This window comes from Haemaphysalis longicornis, unplaced genomic scaffold (genome assembly GCF_048455015.1).
Source record: "Haemaphysalis longicornis isolate Haplotype H1 unplaced genomic scaffold, Haemaphysalis longicornis Haplotype H1 scaffold_8, whole genome shotgun sequence".
Taxonomy (NCBI): domain Eukaryota; kingdom Metazoa; phylum Arthropoda; class Arachnida; order Ixodida; family Ixodidae; genus Haemaphysalis; species Haemaphysalis longicornis.
The window spans coordinates 44,191,275-44,207,923 of NW_027526445.1; the positions used below are offsets into that span (position 1 = coordinate 44,191,275).

Genomic DNA, 16,649 nt, shown 5'->3' on the forward strand with positions numbered 1-16,649 from the left:
CAGCTTCCTCCTCTCCTCCATGTTTTGTCTGTTCTGCTCCAACTTTTATTTCGAATACTATGAACCAACTACCCCCCCCCCCCCCCCGCAAGTTTTATCAGGCTTAGCGCCTTTCCCATAAAGTTACTTCCAAATGGCTTCACAGGGCAGCATGCCAGTTACTGCTACCCTTGAAGCTCAACACTGCCACCACTTCCCTAGCTTGGAAGTGCCCAACGGGTGTCCTCCCTCCCACCATGCCCACAATTAATGTCTCCTCAAAGCAATCTGAGAGGACGAAGACACCAGTGCGCTGTGTGATGTCTTCCTTCTGTCCTTCGTGTCCTCTTCGCACATTTTATTCTATAATTCCCCCTGTGGCGCCCCTAGTCCTACTCTCCACTTTCGCCGGGGCCAATTATCCAACTCTCGCAGCAACACCGACGCCTCCCGCGAAAGGACACTCCTACTGATAGCCGAGTGAAACGAGACGGAGATACGGGCCCGAATGGACACCGCGGCTGCTTCAAAATAACAGCACGCCGAAATCGGCCAAGGAACGCGCCGAATTTGTCACCTAGCTTCCACAGCGCGGGAAAGGAATTTCCAAGGCGCGCCTTTTGACGCAGCCAGCCACGCCCTACGTGGAACTTGGTATATAGTGGGAGCGGCGGCGGCGGCCGAACGCGTACGGAGATAAGGCTAGATAAGGCCAAGGACGCGCATTACATCCAGCGCGCTAGTCCGCCGTCAAAAGTCTCACGTTCGCCCGCGATGCTGCTTCGTCGTGTTCGTATAGCGTCCAGTTAACAGCTGAATTAATTTACACCGCATTAAGCGCTCTAAAACTTCACACATTACGACTGGTCCCTTTTTTCAGCGAAGCTGTATATATGGCTAGGTTCCGACTGCACCTGCGTCCGCCGACAGAGCCGCGCAGAATAAGAATTTTTGCCTTCGGAGCCAGTATGCTTCAGAGCTCGCTATCCAATTTAGGCATCCCCGAAAAAAGGTTATACTCCAATTGACCGCTCGGACGACTATACCGTTACGCCGAATTTCCGTTACTTGTGGCAGACAGTTAGCTCGCAGTGAAGTTGTAAACGTTGCAGAACTCCCGACTGCCGTGAATGCAAGCCCGTCTATGCACATGCAGTATACGCAGGGAGTATACGGTTACAGAAAGCAGGCGTAGAGCTTTTACTTGTTTAATCGAAACTACATCCCCGAGCAAGTTATACGAGAATTAGCAGCTAACACGCGACTCTCACATTACGCCGAGTTCCATCCATCCACTTTTCCTAATTACGCAGTTAATTCACAGTGAAATTGTACATATTAGGAAATATACCGTCTGCACAAATGCACCTTCTACGGCATTCACCGTAGTACAAAAGCTCTAAATTTCCTTTTTCGAAGCAATCAAAGTTTCGCTTAAACGGGAAGCATGTCATAGTACGGCCGCTGGATCAGTGCGTGCGGCTTTGAGTTCTAACCGGTTGTTGAAAATGCATGGCCAGACCAAGGAGGTTCCAGACCTGCGTTCTTTTTTTTTTTCTTCTTCTTCTTTAACGTGTACGCCTGGCGGGAAAACAGACGGCCTGTCCTCACTCGCTTCACCTCACGGCTGCCCGAGCAATTCATGATGGCCTATCGCTAACGAACAAGGTCCGGTACCGCGGGCGGCGACCGCGTTCGTGTGCGCCATTAGCGCGCCCACCGAAATCGACGCGCGCGCTCGTATACAACCGTGCCGCTCGCTGCCACCAGCTTAACGGTCCCCACGCAGTGTGCGCCCATCGCGCCACCCTCAAGTGGGTCGCACGTACACGCAACCCGTAGTAGTAGTGGGCTTCGTGAGTCGGGACGATCACGAACGACCACTGTACACGCGACGACGGTGCAGCAACCGTACTACGGCAGGCGGCGTCGATGCGTACGCGGCGACGTTCTTAATTGCCGCAGAGAACGCACCCGTTGATGCTTTTCGCCCATTTAAGCATTTTTTTGCCCGCACAGACAGCCGCGTTCGACGGAATCGTCTACGCACGAGCGTCCGACGGAAGCTCAGCATTCCGCGTGTTCCGTACTTTCCGTGCGTACCGTATGTGCCCGGACCCGACTGGGCGCCTGCGCATTCGTTCCGGAGGGCCCCGCAGCAGGTGCAGTCGGGTTCTGATACGCACGGTACACATACGGAACGTACGGAACACACACGGAATGCTAAAACATTCTAGTGTCCACTTGGCACGTCCGCGCGGGTGAGATCTGCGGTGAACATGCACGTACGATAAATTTGCGTGCTTGGCACAGAAAACTTGCTTCGTTATAAGCAATAATTCGATAAAAGCGAGGATAATCTGCAGAGGGGGCCGTGAAACACTTCGAATAAAGCGATTTCGTTGTAAACAGGGTGTACTTAAAGTAAGCGGCTACTCCGTGCGACGTGCAGCGCGTTACTCCGAAAACGTGCCCTCCGAGACGCGACGTCGTCGACGCCCGATAAATTCGGCTGTCTCGCGTCCACTTGCTCGGTAGTGTACGTTAGAACGATATACAAGCAACGTTTCCAAGACTACAAGACCCGCAAACACGCGCTTTCATTTAATCGTTATAGCCTACGTGAAACTCATATTGCAGCAATAAATTTAATGAGCGCTTTTAAAAAAATTTTCCCCCGCAAACCGCTACTCCGCGTTCGCGTCCAAACTGCGCACGAAGGTCGGATTGCACCGTCTATTTTCTTTAACACTAAGAAAGAACGCCAACAGCCCTCACTCGCTTATTTCGAAATCAAGCGGCGACAGCAAGGTCCTTTGTAGCACCCACTGTCGGCGCTACACTTTTGAACAAGCATTCCTCACCCTGGCATCCTGGTTACAGTCATATTGCCAACGCCGAGAACATTTCAGGACCTCTACACCTAACGACTCGCAACCAGACCCCGTTCTCCTGTTTAAATTCCTGAGCCGCAACCAGGTTTCGCGTACTATCTTAGAAAACCAAATGATTCGACACACTTTGCCATCCTTGTTAAAACACCTTGCGGTCTTTGAGATTGCCACTGAGCACGCAAACAGCGTTGTATTAATTTTTTTTTCGTTACAGCAGAATAATTTCTGAAAAACTTTGTATAATGATGCCACAAAAAAGATTCTATGGAAAGATGTACTTTTGTGATGCCCGTTGCTGTCGGTAACCGGGGCTCGGACTTTGTCAAGTGAATTAATTTCACTTTTTTCCGAGCCCCCCGCTTGTCGGAAATAAAGTTTTATCTAATCTAAGATGAATGACGAGAAACAAATGAATCAACTACGAAAAGCTTAATAAAAAAGTTTCAACAACGAACCGATGAAAATAATTTTCGCCTACCGCAGAGCCGGCAGCCGGGATAAAAAGAAATGGCCATCTTCGATATGGCACGACACCGGGCGCGAGGTTAAATAAATACCTGCTATGTAACCGTGCGAAAATTTTGGTAAAGAGTGGACTCAGCTAGCACCTCCCGATAGACGTGGCTACAGGTCCTTAAAAGAGGCCCTCCGTCCTGCTTTGGACGCAAACAGGTTGATAGTGGTGACGCTGTAACCCTCATTGTACCCTCATTGTTCGCGTATGCAGCCAGTATTTCGCCTGAAATTTTGTCTGCACAAGTCCCATGCAATGCCAATTCCACCAAAACGGCCTTTCAGGTATAAATAAAAAAAATGGCTCCAATCCACGCTGTGAAGGTGGTTGGAAAGCAAAGCTGTGAGCGACCCTCCCACAACAATTCTACATGCGACGTCACTAGCCATCCTGCTGTGCTAAGCTCGGCGCTACACCACCGCGCCACATGTCCAGACACCGAAACAATCCGGCATATGAGCTTTGTGATTCCCATTTATACAGATTTAAACTAAATAGTTTCGTAATTTCGAGAATTGCGAGAAAGCTGAAGGAACTTTTATAGTCGCTATTTATCAGAACCAGTTGCTCCATTCGTCTTTTGTATTAACCTGTTAAAACACAACCGAATTGGTATTCAGCCATTTAGAAAACGTAGTCCCATTCGTGACAAGCAGTGCGCCAAACGTGACGTTTCTATAGCGGCCATATGTCTGTAAGTGGCCTGTACATTGTTTTCCCGGCGTGCAAACCAATCCTTGACGTATCTGCCGTACGACCACTTAATTCCGCCGGGTCCGGGGTGCCCAGGAAGTCCTGTCGAACAAGTTAATCAAGCCGCGCGAAGTAAGCGCGCAATGGACGCGAAGCTGCCCCAAAACAGGCCCCAAACAACTGTCGCTAAAGCAGACGACAAAGCCGACGGAAGGGTCGCCCTATCGCCGCGCCCTCTACACTGTGCTTTGTGAGTGAAAAGCGCCCTCCGCCTCCCCAGCTGCGTTGGGAGTTTCTTGCCCCGCAGGCCACGAAAGAACCGTTGGCTAATAGAGGTAGAAAGTTTTGTTTTAACAAATAACTAGATAAATTATTAAAAATAAATAAACAAAACAGTCACGATTAGCTCAGTGAACCCAATTTCAGACCACTTTTTTTTTTTTGCGCCAGAGAATTCTGAAACAGGAACCATTGAATAATATTGTGGACGTGGGCAACGAAGCTGCGCCATACAGGGGCGCCGTCTCCCCGCATTCTTGTTCAGAACTGAAAGGGGCCATGAAGACGAAACCCAAGTTTGTCCAGCGTGAATCAACCAACCTTTAATGCCTCACTCAGCCCCATTACCGCAACAAAAGCCACTCTTCTAACCGAAAAAAAACGCAACAAAAATTTAAAAACGTTCAAATTTCTCGCTACATCGCCGTAATATAGACAGGAGTGACGCATTAGGGGCCGTTACTAAAACATATAGCCACCAGTGCGTTAACTGCGTGTTAGCACTCAAGTGATACGATATAATAGGTAAGCGGTAGAAGCGCAAACGCTCACGGGTATGCATCGTCTGCTCGGCGCCACTTCCGGCTCCAGAGATCTCCTGGCCTCCCGTCTGCCGGCGGCTTTCACGTGCGTCGTGTGTACGTGTTGTTCATTCGCCACAACGTGCTTACTTTTTCGAGAAGCCCTGACGATTCCTAGAGACGGATCAGGATCGCAAACCATCTTACCACTTCAACGCACTGTTACCCAAATAATGCACCTTATACACAGGATTTCCCAAGGACGCTCAGGGCTGAAAGAAAAGGATACTATCCGCATAATACAGGCTATTCTCATCAGTCGAATTGCTTACGGAACACCCTATCTAAGTCTGAAACCCGCCGAAATTGCCAAGCTTAATGTTATGATACGACAAGCATTCAAAACAGCACTCGGTCTCCCCCCGAAAACCTCGACGAAGAAGCTCCTGCAACTAGGAATATCCAACACCTGGGAAGAAATATGTGAGGCACATCAGACTTCCCAATTCCGCCGACTACGCCTCACCACTGCCGGCCGCTTCACTTTATCTCAACTTGGCTACCCCGTTCCTTCTCAGCAGGACCCGAAAACGCGCATCCCACCTATCATCCGACAGAACATACGGATAGCACCGATCCCCCGTAATATGCACCCCGAATACAACAAAGCAAGACGGCAGGCTCGAATCGGATACATCCGCAAACGGTTTCAATGTACACAGACGCATCGCCCTACCACGACCAGCCGGCTCACGCAATCAGCGTAATCGACGCAGCAGGAAAAGAGCTATCGGCAGCGACCGTCCCAACAAAGTCAACGGAGATAGCAGAAGAAGCCGCAATTGCCCTCGCAGCCACCACTGGAAAAGAGTACATCACCATCATCACCGACTCACAGACGGCGTGCCGCAACTACTTAAATGGAAGAATTTCAAAACCCGCTCTGCACATACTGCAACGACACCCCCAATTGCCAAGCATAGAAATCGTATGGTCGCCCGGACACACCGCCCTCGAAGGAAACGAAGCGGCTCACGCCGCAGCCCGAGAACATTCACACCGGGCCGTCTCCGAGAGGGAACCACACGAACAGAGAGATTCATATCCCAAGTCTATGCCTCTTCACACATACGCAGAAATATTATCACACTACAGACAGGCTCGTCGCAAATATCCAGCGCCGGACCACCGACTAGCCAAAGAAGACGCCACCACGCTACGGAGACTCCAAACAAACACTTATCCTCACAACAGCATACTTCACGCCATCTACCCGACACAATACACTGCCAGCTGCAAATACTGCCCGCAGACAGGCACCCTATACCACATCGTTTGGGAGTGCTCCCACACGCCACAGTTCAAACCAAACCCCAATCCCTCCTTTCAGCAGTGGGTGGAGATGCTGACCAGTTCTGACCTCTCCGACCAGCAAACGTTGGTCGAGAGAGCGAAGAAGGCCGGTAGACTCCAAGGGGTCCTGGACTGAGGACTCCTCTCACCGGGCGGGTGCCCCTGACACCAGCACCTTGCTGCTCAATAAAAGTTTATTCCTCCTCCTCCTCCCTGGTACCATCCCCCAATCGTTATTCGCTAAAGACACGATGCAAGACGTTTTTTTTTTCTTTTTTTTTCAGTGGAAACAGCTTAATAACAGCTACACACGCACGTGAAAGCCGCCGGCGGACGGGAGGCCAGGAGATCTCTGGAACCGGAAGTGGCGCCGAGCAGACGATGCGTACCCGTGAGCCTTTGCGCTTCTGCCGCTTAGAGGCCCCACTACGATCACCCCCCCCCCCCCCCCCCCCTTCAAGTCATGCTTATTTCCCGCGTGGCTGAGGTCGGCGGTTGCAAATAGCACGAACAAGATCCTGTGACGTCATAGAAAAGAAAAGAGTGGCGGGGGGTCACCACTGCTTCGTCTGTTTGATTTTGCTTCGGTGTTTGCGATAAAATTGGCGTCACTGTTACCAGGAAAAAGAGTTTCTTTTATCGAAAAAAAAAAAACGTGTATTATGTCTTCATGGCATCTCGTCACTTCTGATTGAAATTCCCGCCTACCGACAACCGCGGCGAGGCCACGGCAGAAGGGCGCAGCCAGCGCCAAAGCGCGCGACCATATATACAACGCCTGCGCGGTCGTTCTCTCACCGAAACGCAAGCGCATATGGACACCGCTTCCGGGGTCGCACAACGGCAGGCGAGTCTTGCGTTGTTCCCGCAGGATTGCGGATTGAACGGATAAGCCACAGGCGCCGACGCGATGTCCTTCGGGATTCCGGTATCCGCGCGGTTAAGCAGCGAAATTACCCCGTAAAGCCGGAATATCACGCACGCCTGCGCAAGGTCAAGTCAAGTTCTGGGTGCGGTCATTGTATCACTTGAGACTCGAAGCGCCGTAATCGGAGGAGCTTATCAGTCAAGGACTCGCCGCGCAGCATCCGGCACTACGCTGTCCACGTAGACTCGCAAGGCGAGGAGAGACCGCAAAATCTCGAATCACTGCTGTTATTCGTCGTTTAAGGTACATTCTCCCCAAATCTGCGACGTTGCTTCAATACAATTCCCTTTTTTATTCTTATTTCAATTATTGTCAACTTGTTTGGGGCACCGCAAAGTAATCCTCTTTACATACAGTTCATTTACTTCAATAAAAATTTATTCGTCGCGTTCATACCAAAGGTTTACAGGGAGCCAACCAAACACCTCTTTTTTAAAAGCGGTGTTATCAAAATCTTCAACTTTTACAGTTATCGTTTGAGTAGCCGATTCAAAATAGAAACCAAAAGAAACATATACCACATGCGTAAATTGGCCCGGTTGCGACAGAAAGAAATGAATTACGCTTTCGGGAATTAAGAACCTTGTGCGGTTCCTAGAGCCCGTTTGAACACTGGGAATGAGCGCATACAGTATACCCTGCCTTCTCTTTTAAATGTATTTGAGTGCACCGCTTTTGATATCTATAAACGTCCTAAGCGTCAATTACGCGGCATGCGTACCGAAATGTGATAACCTTGTATGATTCTTATTTTCTTTCTTGTTGAACACATGTGAACTTTGTGTGAATTGATTTCAGAGTAGCTTAATTGTTTCATCACCACAGAGAATTGTTGTGCAAAGTGTAGGCTGCCCGGAGTACTTGGAAACTGATTGTTTTTTGTGTGTGTTTTTCGGGCAGCGCTGTTACCACTAGTCGCTGCGTGCTGATATGTGGTTTCATAATAAATTCTCTTCTGTCAACTGTTCTGTTTACCACCGTTGGAGATAACGGGTACTACGTGCAACAAAAAGAAGTGTCTTATTGTTAGCTTTTTAGATGCGGCTGCATCTCATTCACTCGCCTTGCCCCTCCATACGGCGTTGTTGTTGTCCGTCCACACCCCTCCCCCATTCTCCTCGCCGCTCACCCCCTCTCCTCTCCGACAGCGAACACTCTCTCGCGAGAGGCATTGGATTGGATTCGATTAGATTGGCTAGGCTTGGCTTGTATTTGGATTGGATATGATTAAAGTGGATTGTGTTGCGTCATAGCCGCGCGGCAGGGGGTTCACGGCACGTTTCACGCGATGGGAGAATCAACCTAACGGAAACAACAACGGAACCCCCTATGCGTCGCATCTACACAGGGGTTCCCGCGAGGGGAGGTGGGAGAAATTTTATTGTTACTTTTTCCGGTTGCCTTTTAACCGTTTTTTTTTTTTTGTCGCGATGCTTCTGTTGATCAAAAAGGGGGCTGCGGCCTCGTCAAGCTGTCTATGACAGCTTTTTCCCGCGGTTCTTTTTTCTGTATCTGTATTTATAGAACAGGAATAAAGCTTTATTATTATTATTATTATTATTATTATTATTATTATTATTATTATTACTATTATTATTATTATTATTATCATCATCATCATCACCATTATCGCCATCATCATCATAATAATAATCATCATCTATCAGCAATAAGGAACCGGGACAACGGCTGTTCGATTATCGATGTCGTACTCTTCACGGACAGTTCGAGGAGAATCAGGGGCTTTGCCTCGCCGTTCGAATATACACGAAACAAATGCGCCCATGCACTCTGCACGGATGGTTAAGGGGGACACACCCGATCACGTTCCTATGGGACTTTCTAATTCATCACCCACGGGCTTAAAAACCACCGTGTGCAGATATAAACTTTTTTTACAGATACATGAAAACGTTCCCAGCGGCGTAGTTCGCTTCGTTTAGGAATATACCAATTCTTTACTGAAATAAAAATTAAACCAAAAACGCATTTTGGCTTATCCAGCTTTCACTAGACGGCACTAAGTTCTAGCATGCGAGAGTTTTGTTTATTTATTCCAGTAAAGAAGTAACATATTTCCAAAATAACCAAACTCGGCCGTTTGGAGCAATTTCATGGATCCGAAGAACTTCCCTTACGAAGGCTAGCAGGTGAGTACCCCTTAACCTCCTGTAATGTGCGGCCAGTGTTTGTGAGCCCTAGGAGATTGAGTGGCCGTCGCAACTTGACGCTGATCTTGCCGCACCGTCTGTCGTCTGCGTGCGTCGTCAGTAGTACTCTGCGCCGCCACTCTGCTGCAATAAACACAGCCAATCTATCTGCTCCGTACTATACTCGGTTACAACTCAAGAACGGCACCACCTCATGTAGTGTATCACTCCACCAAAGCGCCGGACCGGGGACGGCAGTGCGCGCGCGTTTTGAAAGGGGTTTGCTATGAATGCGTGATATCGTCTGCCTTGTCCCACGCAGTTTGTTTGTCGTCACTGGAGTCGTTTATAAGCATATGAAGCCCAAAAAATCACGGGAACGGCTCACGCCATGTTTAAAATATTCCCAGTAACGCCCCACTTGCACCGCGCGGAGAAACATCCGGCTACGGTGATAAGGCACAGCGGCAACTTCCGGTGCCGTTCTTAAGTTGTCACCGAGTATACCAGCCCCCTACCAACCTGGATTTTTTTTTCTCGCATGCGCAAGGGCTGGACAAGAGGAGTTCCATGCGTACACGGGGCCACCGGATTTCCCTTACGCCACGCCGTATTAAGCTTCGCTTTAAAACGAATACCGGAGTGAACAGGCCACGGTGGGTCAGGGACTGTAAACAGAAGAGCCCCCAACGAGTTTATCAAAGAAGAAGAGCGGGCGGAGGTGTAGATATATGCGTATATACATGCATACCTGATAGGGGCGAGCTGTTGTCGGAGCGCGGGTACTCGACGGGGATGATGGTGACGCAGTTGTGCGTCATGTAGTTGTCGCTGCCCTCGTGCGGGGCCGCCGGGTGCTGGTGCTTCATCATGCTGGCGCGCTCGCTCTCTTCCTCGTCCTCGCTGCCGCTGCTGCTGCTGCCGACCACGCTGTCCTCCTCCGGGACCAGGTCGCGCATCGAGACCAGCCGGGCCCGCTTCTGCGCACGCGCGCCATTCCATGGTGTGGGGGAGAGGGGGGGGGGGTGGAGAGAGCGTTAGAAATGAACCCAATAAAGTGTGCACATGGTGAACTAATCGCAGAACAACCTAAACAACCTTGTTTCGTTCACCTTTAGCAACGGCGCATGCAACGGTGCATGCATGCAACGGAGGGCTAGGCTTAGCACAAAGGGACGCTGCCATTTTGCACACCGGTTGGGTAAAAAAAAAAAACTACCGAAAGAATTCATCCGCCCGCGAAGCATGCTTTGGAATGGGTTGGTTACAACTGCTTGAAGTTACTGGGTTAAATATGAAGTGCGCGTAGGCTCCTTACGCTAACGGTAGCTGGTAGGGCGTGTGTTACAGCGCCCTTGTACGCATGCCATGTGGGTGGACGTTACGGCTAGTCGAGTTTTGCTTTCCTCTTCCCTGTAACGCCTTAAAGTTTCGAAAAAAAATAAAATATCGCACATGTAGTTAACTGAACTGTGATAGGCGAAACCACGTAAAGAGGCGTATACGTTCCGCTTTGCAATGGCATTTACATGGCTTCATGCACATTAAAAGAAACGTATGTAGCTTTGGCCGCGTCGACACCATGGGGCCGCGGCGCATGGAAACAGGAGAGCTCGCTAAAAAAAGCCTACCCCAGTCTTTGTCGCAGCAGGGCGTTGATAATCAAGCTCCTCTGCTAACAGAAGTACTAAAAGAAAGCGACAGAGACATAACTGTCAGGTTATCCGGATTTCACGGCAACCAAAGTGTTCTCAAATTATTTAAGACTTTCACGTTGGGCTACACGTAGATGGCGACGACCATGGATCCATTGGCCGCTTCCCCCACTGTGCACTGCTCTCACGGCGACAACACCACCTCATAGTCATTCCATGTATGATAGGATGAAATGGGCAAAGATGGGACTAACAGAAAGAAGACGTTAACTATCAGGAAGATTAAAAATAGGCACTTGAAAGAGAGCTACACCATCAGTCCACAAAATTTCAGCGATCACTTTTGGAGCGAGAGGTATAGATGTCTGTGGAGGGCAGGTATATAGTCTGCGCCATGTGGTGTCTCCTGTCTGCCCGTCCTGTATTTTCTGCGCATTTTATCGTATGACATGTAAAAAGGCCAACTAGATAGCTTTGACAATGCTGGTACTGTGGAAGGGATCCCCCCTCCCCCTTCATAAGCACACACGCGAGTGTTTCGAATACTTAAAGGGACACTGAAGTGAATTTGTCAAGCTCCCGTTTTCGCTTGCACTGTGTAGACTGGCTCAAATTAGCACACTTTTCATCGTTTTTACGATTGACAAATAGGTAATTATTTTACAAAGCGCGAAAGAAGAAAAACTACCATGCGCGGTTTGCGGCGGCCGCACCAACTAAAGCTGTGACGTTAGGAGGAGCGGGCCCCGTGATTGGACGATGCCCAAGGTGAGCAACCAAACAAGTTTCGGTTTCGGTTTCGGTTTCGGTTCTGTAAAACACAACCGTTGGCGTTGTTGGATGGGCATTCTCAATAACTCAGTAATCATCGTACCGCGCTTCTGCCATGTTGTCAGCTGTAAAAATGCATAAAGATAAGAAAGGTGAACTCAATATAGAAAACATCGGCGGAAAACGAAAAAGTTAACTTACAGAAAAAAAAAAAAGCACGTACCCGCGGGGGTTCGAACTCCTCGCTTGCAAAATACTTGCGGTGGCATATCTAGCGCCCCAAACAACTCGACCACGGAGCGGGCTCCGCTAGCCTTGGTAATATAGGGTATATATTGTACAACCAGTTTACACTTTTATTTAGTTTTGGCATTTCAAGCAGCTTAGGTGACTATTTGTTGTATTGCGCTCGTGCAGTAAGCGTCGCCCGAGTTTCCACAATAGCTCACGTCTAGCAATTGCATTTCGTAGACGGAAAAGCGTTCGCAAATGCGTAGTCATGCTCCTGACCGCTGTGCTTGTTCGCCCAGCGCAAAAAAGTGCTTCCCGCACCCTAGTTTTACGCTGTACGGTAAAAATATCAGTTGATTTTATTTCCTTAGTACCTATATTGATTACGCTCACTCTTCTCCCCCTTCAAGAGGCCTTATATTTTCCTACTGGCGTACCAGTCAGGGAAGCGTCGCATGTAGGCTTGTCCAGCGCTTGTGTGAAGCGACCTTGACTTGGAGCTAGATACAGTGTACAAACTAACCAAGTAAAGAAAGGCACATTCTTCCATTCACAAACGTGTCCTGGCTCCGTTTCAACTGAGCGAACGAATTGCGACGACCCGTCGGCGGCCGGCGGACGAAACGCTGGGCCGACTGACTGTCTGAAGGCAGGGAAGCCGTGCAGTAGCGCAGCCAATTGCGAGCTCGGCTCCTCTCGACGTCACACGAAAACGCCGCAGAAAATGGGCGAGCGTAAAGAGAGGAGGACAGCATTTTCGAATTAATTGTTCTACTAAATAAAATCGCGTAAACGCGCCCAGGGTGGTCGACATGGTCTGGGGACTCCGGACTACAATTTGCGCAAGTAATCCCGCAATGTTTACATATCACTTCAGTGTCCCTTTAAACCTGACAATTTCACGCGGCCCACTGACAATAATGCCCTAACGCCGCCCCTACAGCTCGCACTAAAAAAAAAAAAACACGTTCAAACGCATTTAGTGCGCGTTTCACGCAACATTGCCAGGAGGTTTGGGTGAATTGGAAGCCATACAAAAGGCAAGTCGCACCTCAAGCCCCCTTTACCCACTACTTCCTCTGAGTGCAACTCTTCCAAACGACATCGTGAGGCTTTGGTAAGTGGACCCCATTCTATAAACCAGCAAAAATAAAAAGTCGTATCGACCGACTAGACAGTGGAACAGTAGCTCGGGCCGAGTACAATGTACCGTAATAAACATACACACGACTGGCGGGGCCGGTCCGAATTCCGGGAAAGAAATCATGAGGGAGACGACTACTGGATTGAGGTGCACCAGCAGATCCCTATCACACAACCAACATTACTAGAAAGGAAGAAAACAAAAATGCCACGTAAAATAAATGTACACCACGAGGTCTTACAATTCCGGCTATCACTAGTGAGGCCAGAGGTAGAGATCTCACGAAGCGTTCTGAACGAGAATATTACAAGAGAGAGAGAGAGAGAGAGAGAGAGAGAGAGAGAGAGAGAGAGAGAGAGAGAGAGAGAGAGAGAGAGAGAGAGAGAGAGAGAGAGAGAGAGAGAGAGAGAGAGAGAGAGAGAGAGAGAGAGAGAGAGAGAGAGAGAGAGAGAGAGAGAGAGAGAGAGAGAGAGAGCAACTGTTTATTGAAAAGGAAAAGAGCTCGGTCGTCCTGAGAAACTGATCTCGGCCCTCCTGCTACTTCCCACTGGGGGGATGGTACTGGGGGCGAAAAAGAGAAAGGAATGAATATGGGAGGTATGGGAAATGACAATGAAATCGACAAATCAACTATGTACAATGAGTGAAACCAATAAACATCTCACATACAACGGGGCGCTGAATCAGATTATTACAGTCTACTTTGCAGCACATGATTATCGTCTATAAAAAAAAGAAAAAAAGAAAAAAAAACATTGAGACTTTACTTCGCAGTTTGTTCAATTTTGTCGCAACCTAGAGCCGAGAATCCAGAGAGGAGCACTAAGAAATATAAGCAGGGCTTTAACGGCTAGGTTTTGTTTCCTGTTGCCGGCCCGCGTGCCCCAAATCTTTAGTTCGGACAGAGGGCGAGTGTCCAAGCGTAGTAATGCTGCCTCAAGGCTCCTTCGCTCACTAGAGTACTTTGCACAAGCGCTAAGCAAATGTTCGATAGTCTCAGGACAACCGCATGGAAGGCATTCCTAGCTGTCCTCCTGTCCGATTGTGTGGAGATATTTCCGGGTCAATGTTACTCCAAGACTCAGCCTGTGTAGCATTCTCACTTGACTTCTGCGAAGTCGAGGAGCACGAGTGAGCCAGAACCTTTGCTCCGGATCGACACATAACTATCGCGTGTCCCAGATTAGAGGACAAGTCACTCACGAAGACACACTCTACCATTACAAGATAAGATAACCGATATCGGGCATCTGGGGTGATGGAGGGGCTGGACCAGATAAAGAGGGTGTATCACGAGAAATTGAGGAAAGCAAAGAGCAACGTAGAGTGACGGGACGTGAACATGCCTAGGCAAAGACTGAATTCGGTCGTCGCACGCATAAGGAGGTGAATGCAACTCCATGGCAAAGACATCCGGGCACCCCGGCGGAAGGCGAGAACCGGCAGTTTCCCCGTGCCCGCTTAATCGAGTGCACAAAATCTGAAACAGCGCCAGGAAAGCTGCTGCAAGAGGCAAAGTTAGCAACGCTTAATCGAAGACCGTGATCATTTTGCAAGACTCGAGCGACGCTAACCCGCTAATGCCTCGATTCTCCCTTTCCGGCCAAACGACCGAACAGCCTCTACGCGAGGAGGTACGCACTATTTTAACGTCTTCTTTTTATTTCATTGCATAGGGGAGCGGGCGTATTTGATGCCTAATAGAGCTTCTCGCTTATTTATAGCTTCCTTTCTCCAAAGTTACGAAACAAGCAGCGAAGCAAATATTTGCCTACAAGGAGAAAAAAAAAACGATAAGAGAAAGGCCTCGCGCCCGTGCGGTTCGGCCAGGAAAACTACGGGAGTGGGACAGCGCAGACGGTTTTTCCCGCCCAGACAATAATGCACCGTTCGTCTTTCGGGGCGACGCTTCGTTTTGGGCGGCCGCAATCCCTTTCAAGCGCGGGGGACAAACCGCGTACACTCGTGCTGCTTTTTGGACACAATGCCAGCGTACACCGCCCCGTCATACCTCACCACGGCCCATCAGGCGGAGGGAGATATATATGGCCGCTTGTCTGCCATTCCGGGGGGCAATATGCGGCTAAAGAACGTCGAAACAATACAGCCCCAGCCTCAGCTTCTTTTCGAACACTTGGCTCCGTATACGTCTTGTTGAGTGGTACACATTCCCGGCCATCCTTTTCACTCAACCTCTTTTTTTTTTTTTTGTTCGTTTCTCCGCCGAAACGGTAAAGCTTCGCGGAGCGCTTGTCTCTTTTTCGGCCTTCGTTTAACGATGCCCTAAAGAGTGCAACGAACGCGGGAGCTTCGAAACCAAGCCCGCTTTTAACCTTCTCGGGAGGATTACAGCAAGAGGTCTGGCGAGGGAGGTCCCAGTAATTGTCCCCACTTACGCGGAGTCATCAGATAAAGAATGTAGGCTCAGCCGACACAGCACAGCCGTGGTGGATTTCCATGCTTGTGGAACAGGGCCATAGACAAACTTTTTTAGGGGGGGGGGGGGGGGGGCGGTCTGGATTATCGGAAGGGGGAAGTTTGCCGAAAGGACTCTTACGCGCTGCCCGGAAAATATATATATATATATATCGGAGGGGTTCCAACCCTCCTCTGGCAACGTTACTGGTGGAACGACGCTCTAGGCATATCCGCGCGAGCGAACTAACAGCCATGCTAAGCACGGCTCCCTGTGACCACGGACAACTTGAGGCTACTATTGGAGCCTAGGACGTGGGTTCGATTCCCGTCCGTGGCGGCCGCTTTTCGGACGGAGGCGAAAAGCGAAAACGCCCGTGGCGTCTCCGTGTGTTCGGCGCACGTTAAAGATCCCCCCAGGTCGTCAAAATTGATCCGGAGCCCTACACTACGGCGCGTCTCGTAGCTTGAGTTGCGTCGACGCGTTAAACCCAACAACCAATAAACAATTGGAGCCCGCTTCGCCCTTAGTGCTGGTACCACGATATGACGGGGTCTAGCGACGATGTTAATGACTATGCAGCACATTCTGCCACCCGTGATATAGCGCACAGGCGGTAATTACGCATCAGGAATATACCTGACGAGTTTCAACTGTATACTCGCGTACCGAAGTGCACACCATTACCAAAAACCCGACGGTCGCACGGCGTTTGCCCCACAAATCGCAAACTTCGCAACAGGGAAACTCATTTTCCCCTTGTAAAGCACACAATACCGTGCCGCCCCCTTGGCCTGCGATGAGCGAGCATTCGCCGTAAACGCGCCTGTTGCAACCACGCTCGGATTCACATCTATGTCGGCGCAGCAAAAGCGACGCCTGAAAATCGTACCGCTTTTCACCTTTACACATAGCACACGTATACGAAGGGCATAACTGAGCCTTCGTCGGCTGTATAGAGAACGCAAAGTCGGCCCCGCGCACTGCTCCGAAGCGCCTCTCCTCTTCTTCCCATCATCCACTTTTCCTCGTCCAATCTCTCTCGCTGCCCGAAGGCAATTGGCGGCCAGCTATAATACATGTGGGTCGCGCCACGGCTCACGAAACACCGCGCACACCGC

The 16,649-nt window shown here is 49.7% G+C and overlaps 1 protein-coding gene across 1 annotated transcript in view; it reads right to left on the reverse strand.

Annotated features, from left to right (window-relative positions):
- LOC144149585 (FERM domain-containing protein 8-like) overlaps positions 1–16,649 on the reverse strand; it is a 107,506-nt gene that overhangs the window by 31,179 nt on the left and 59,678 nt on the right. The window contains exon 2 of the mRNA XM_077681223.1: positions 10,063–10,291. Coding sequence (XP_077537349.1) covers positions 10,063–10,291 — 229 coding nt within the window. The remainder of the gene's footprint in view (positions 1–10,062; positions 10,292–16,649) is intronic.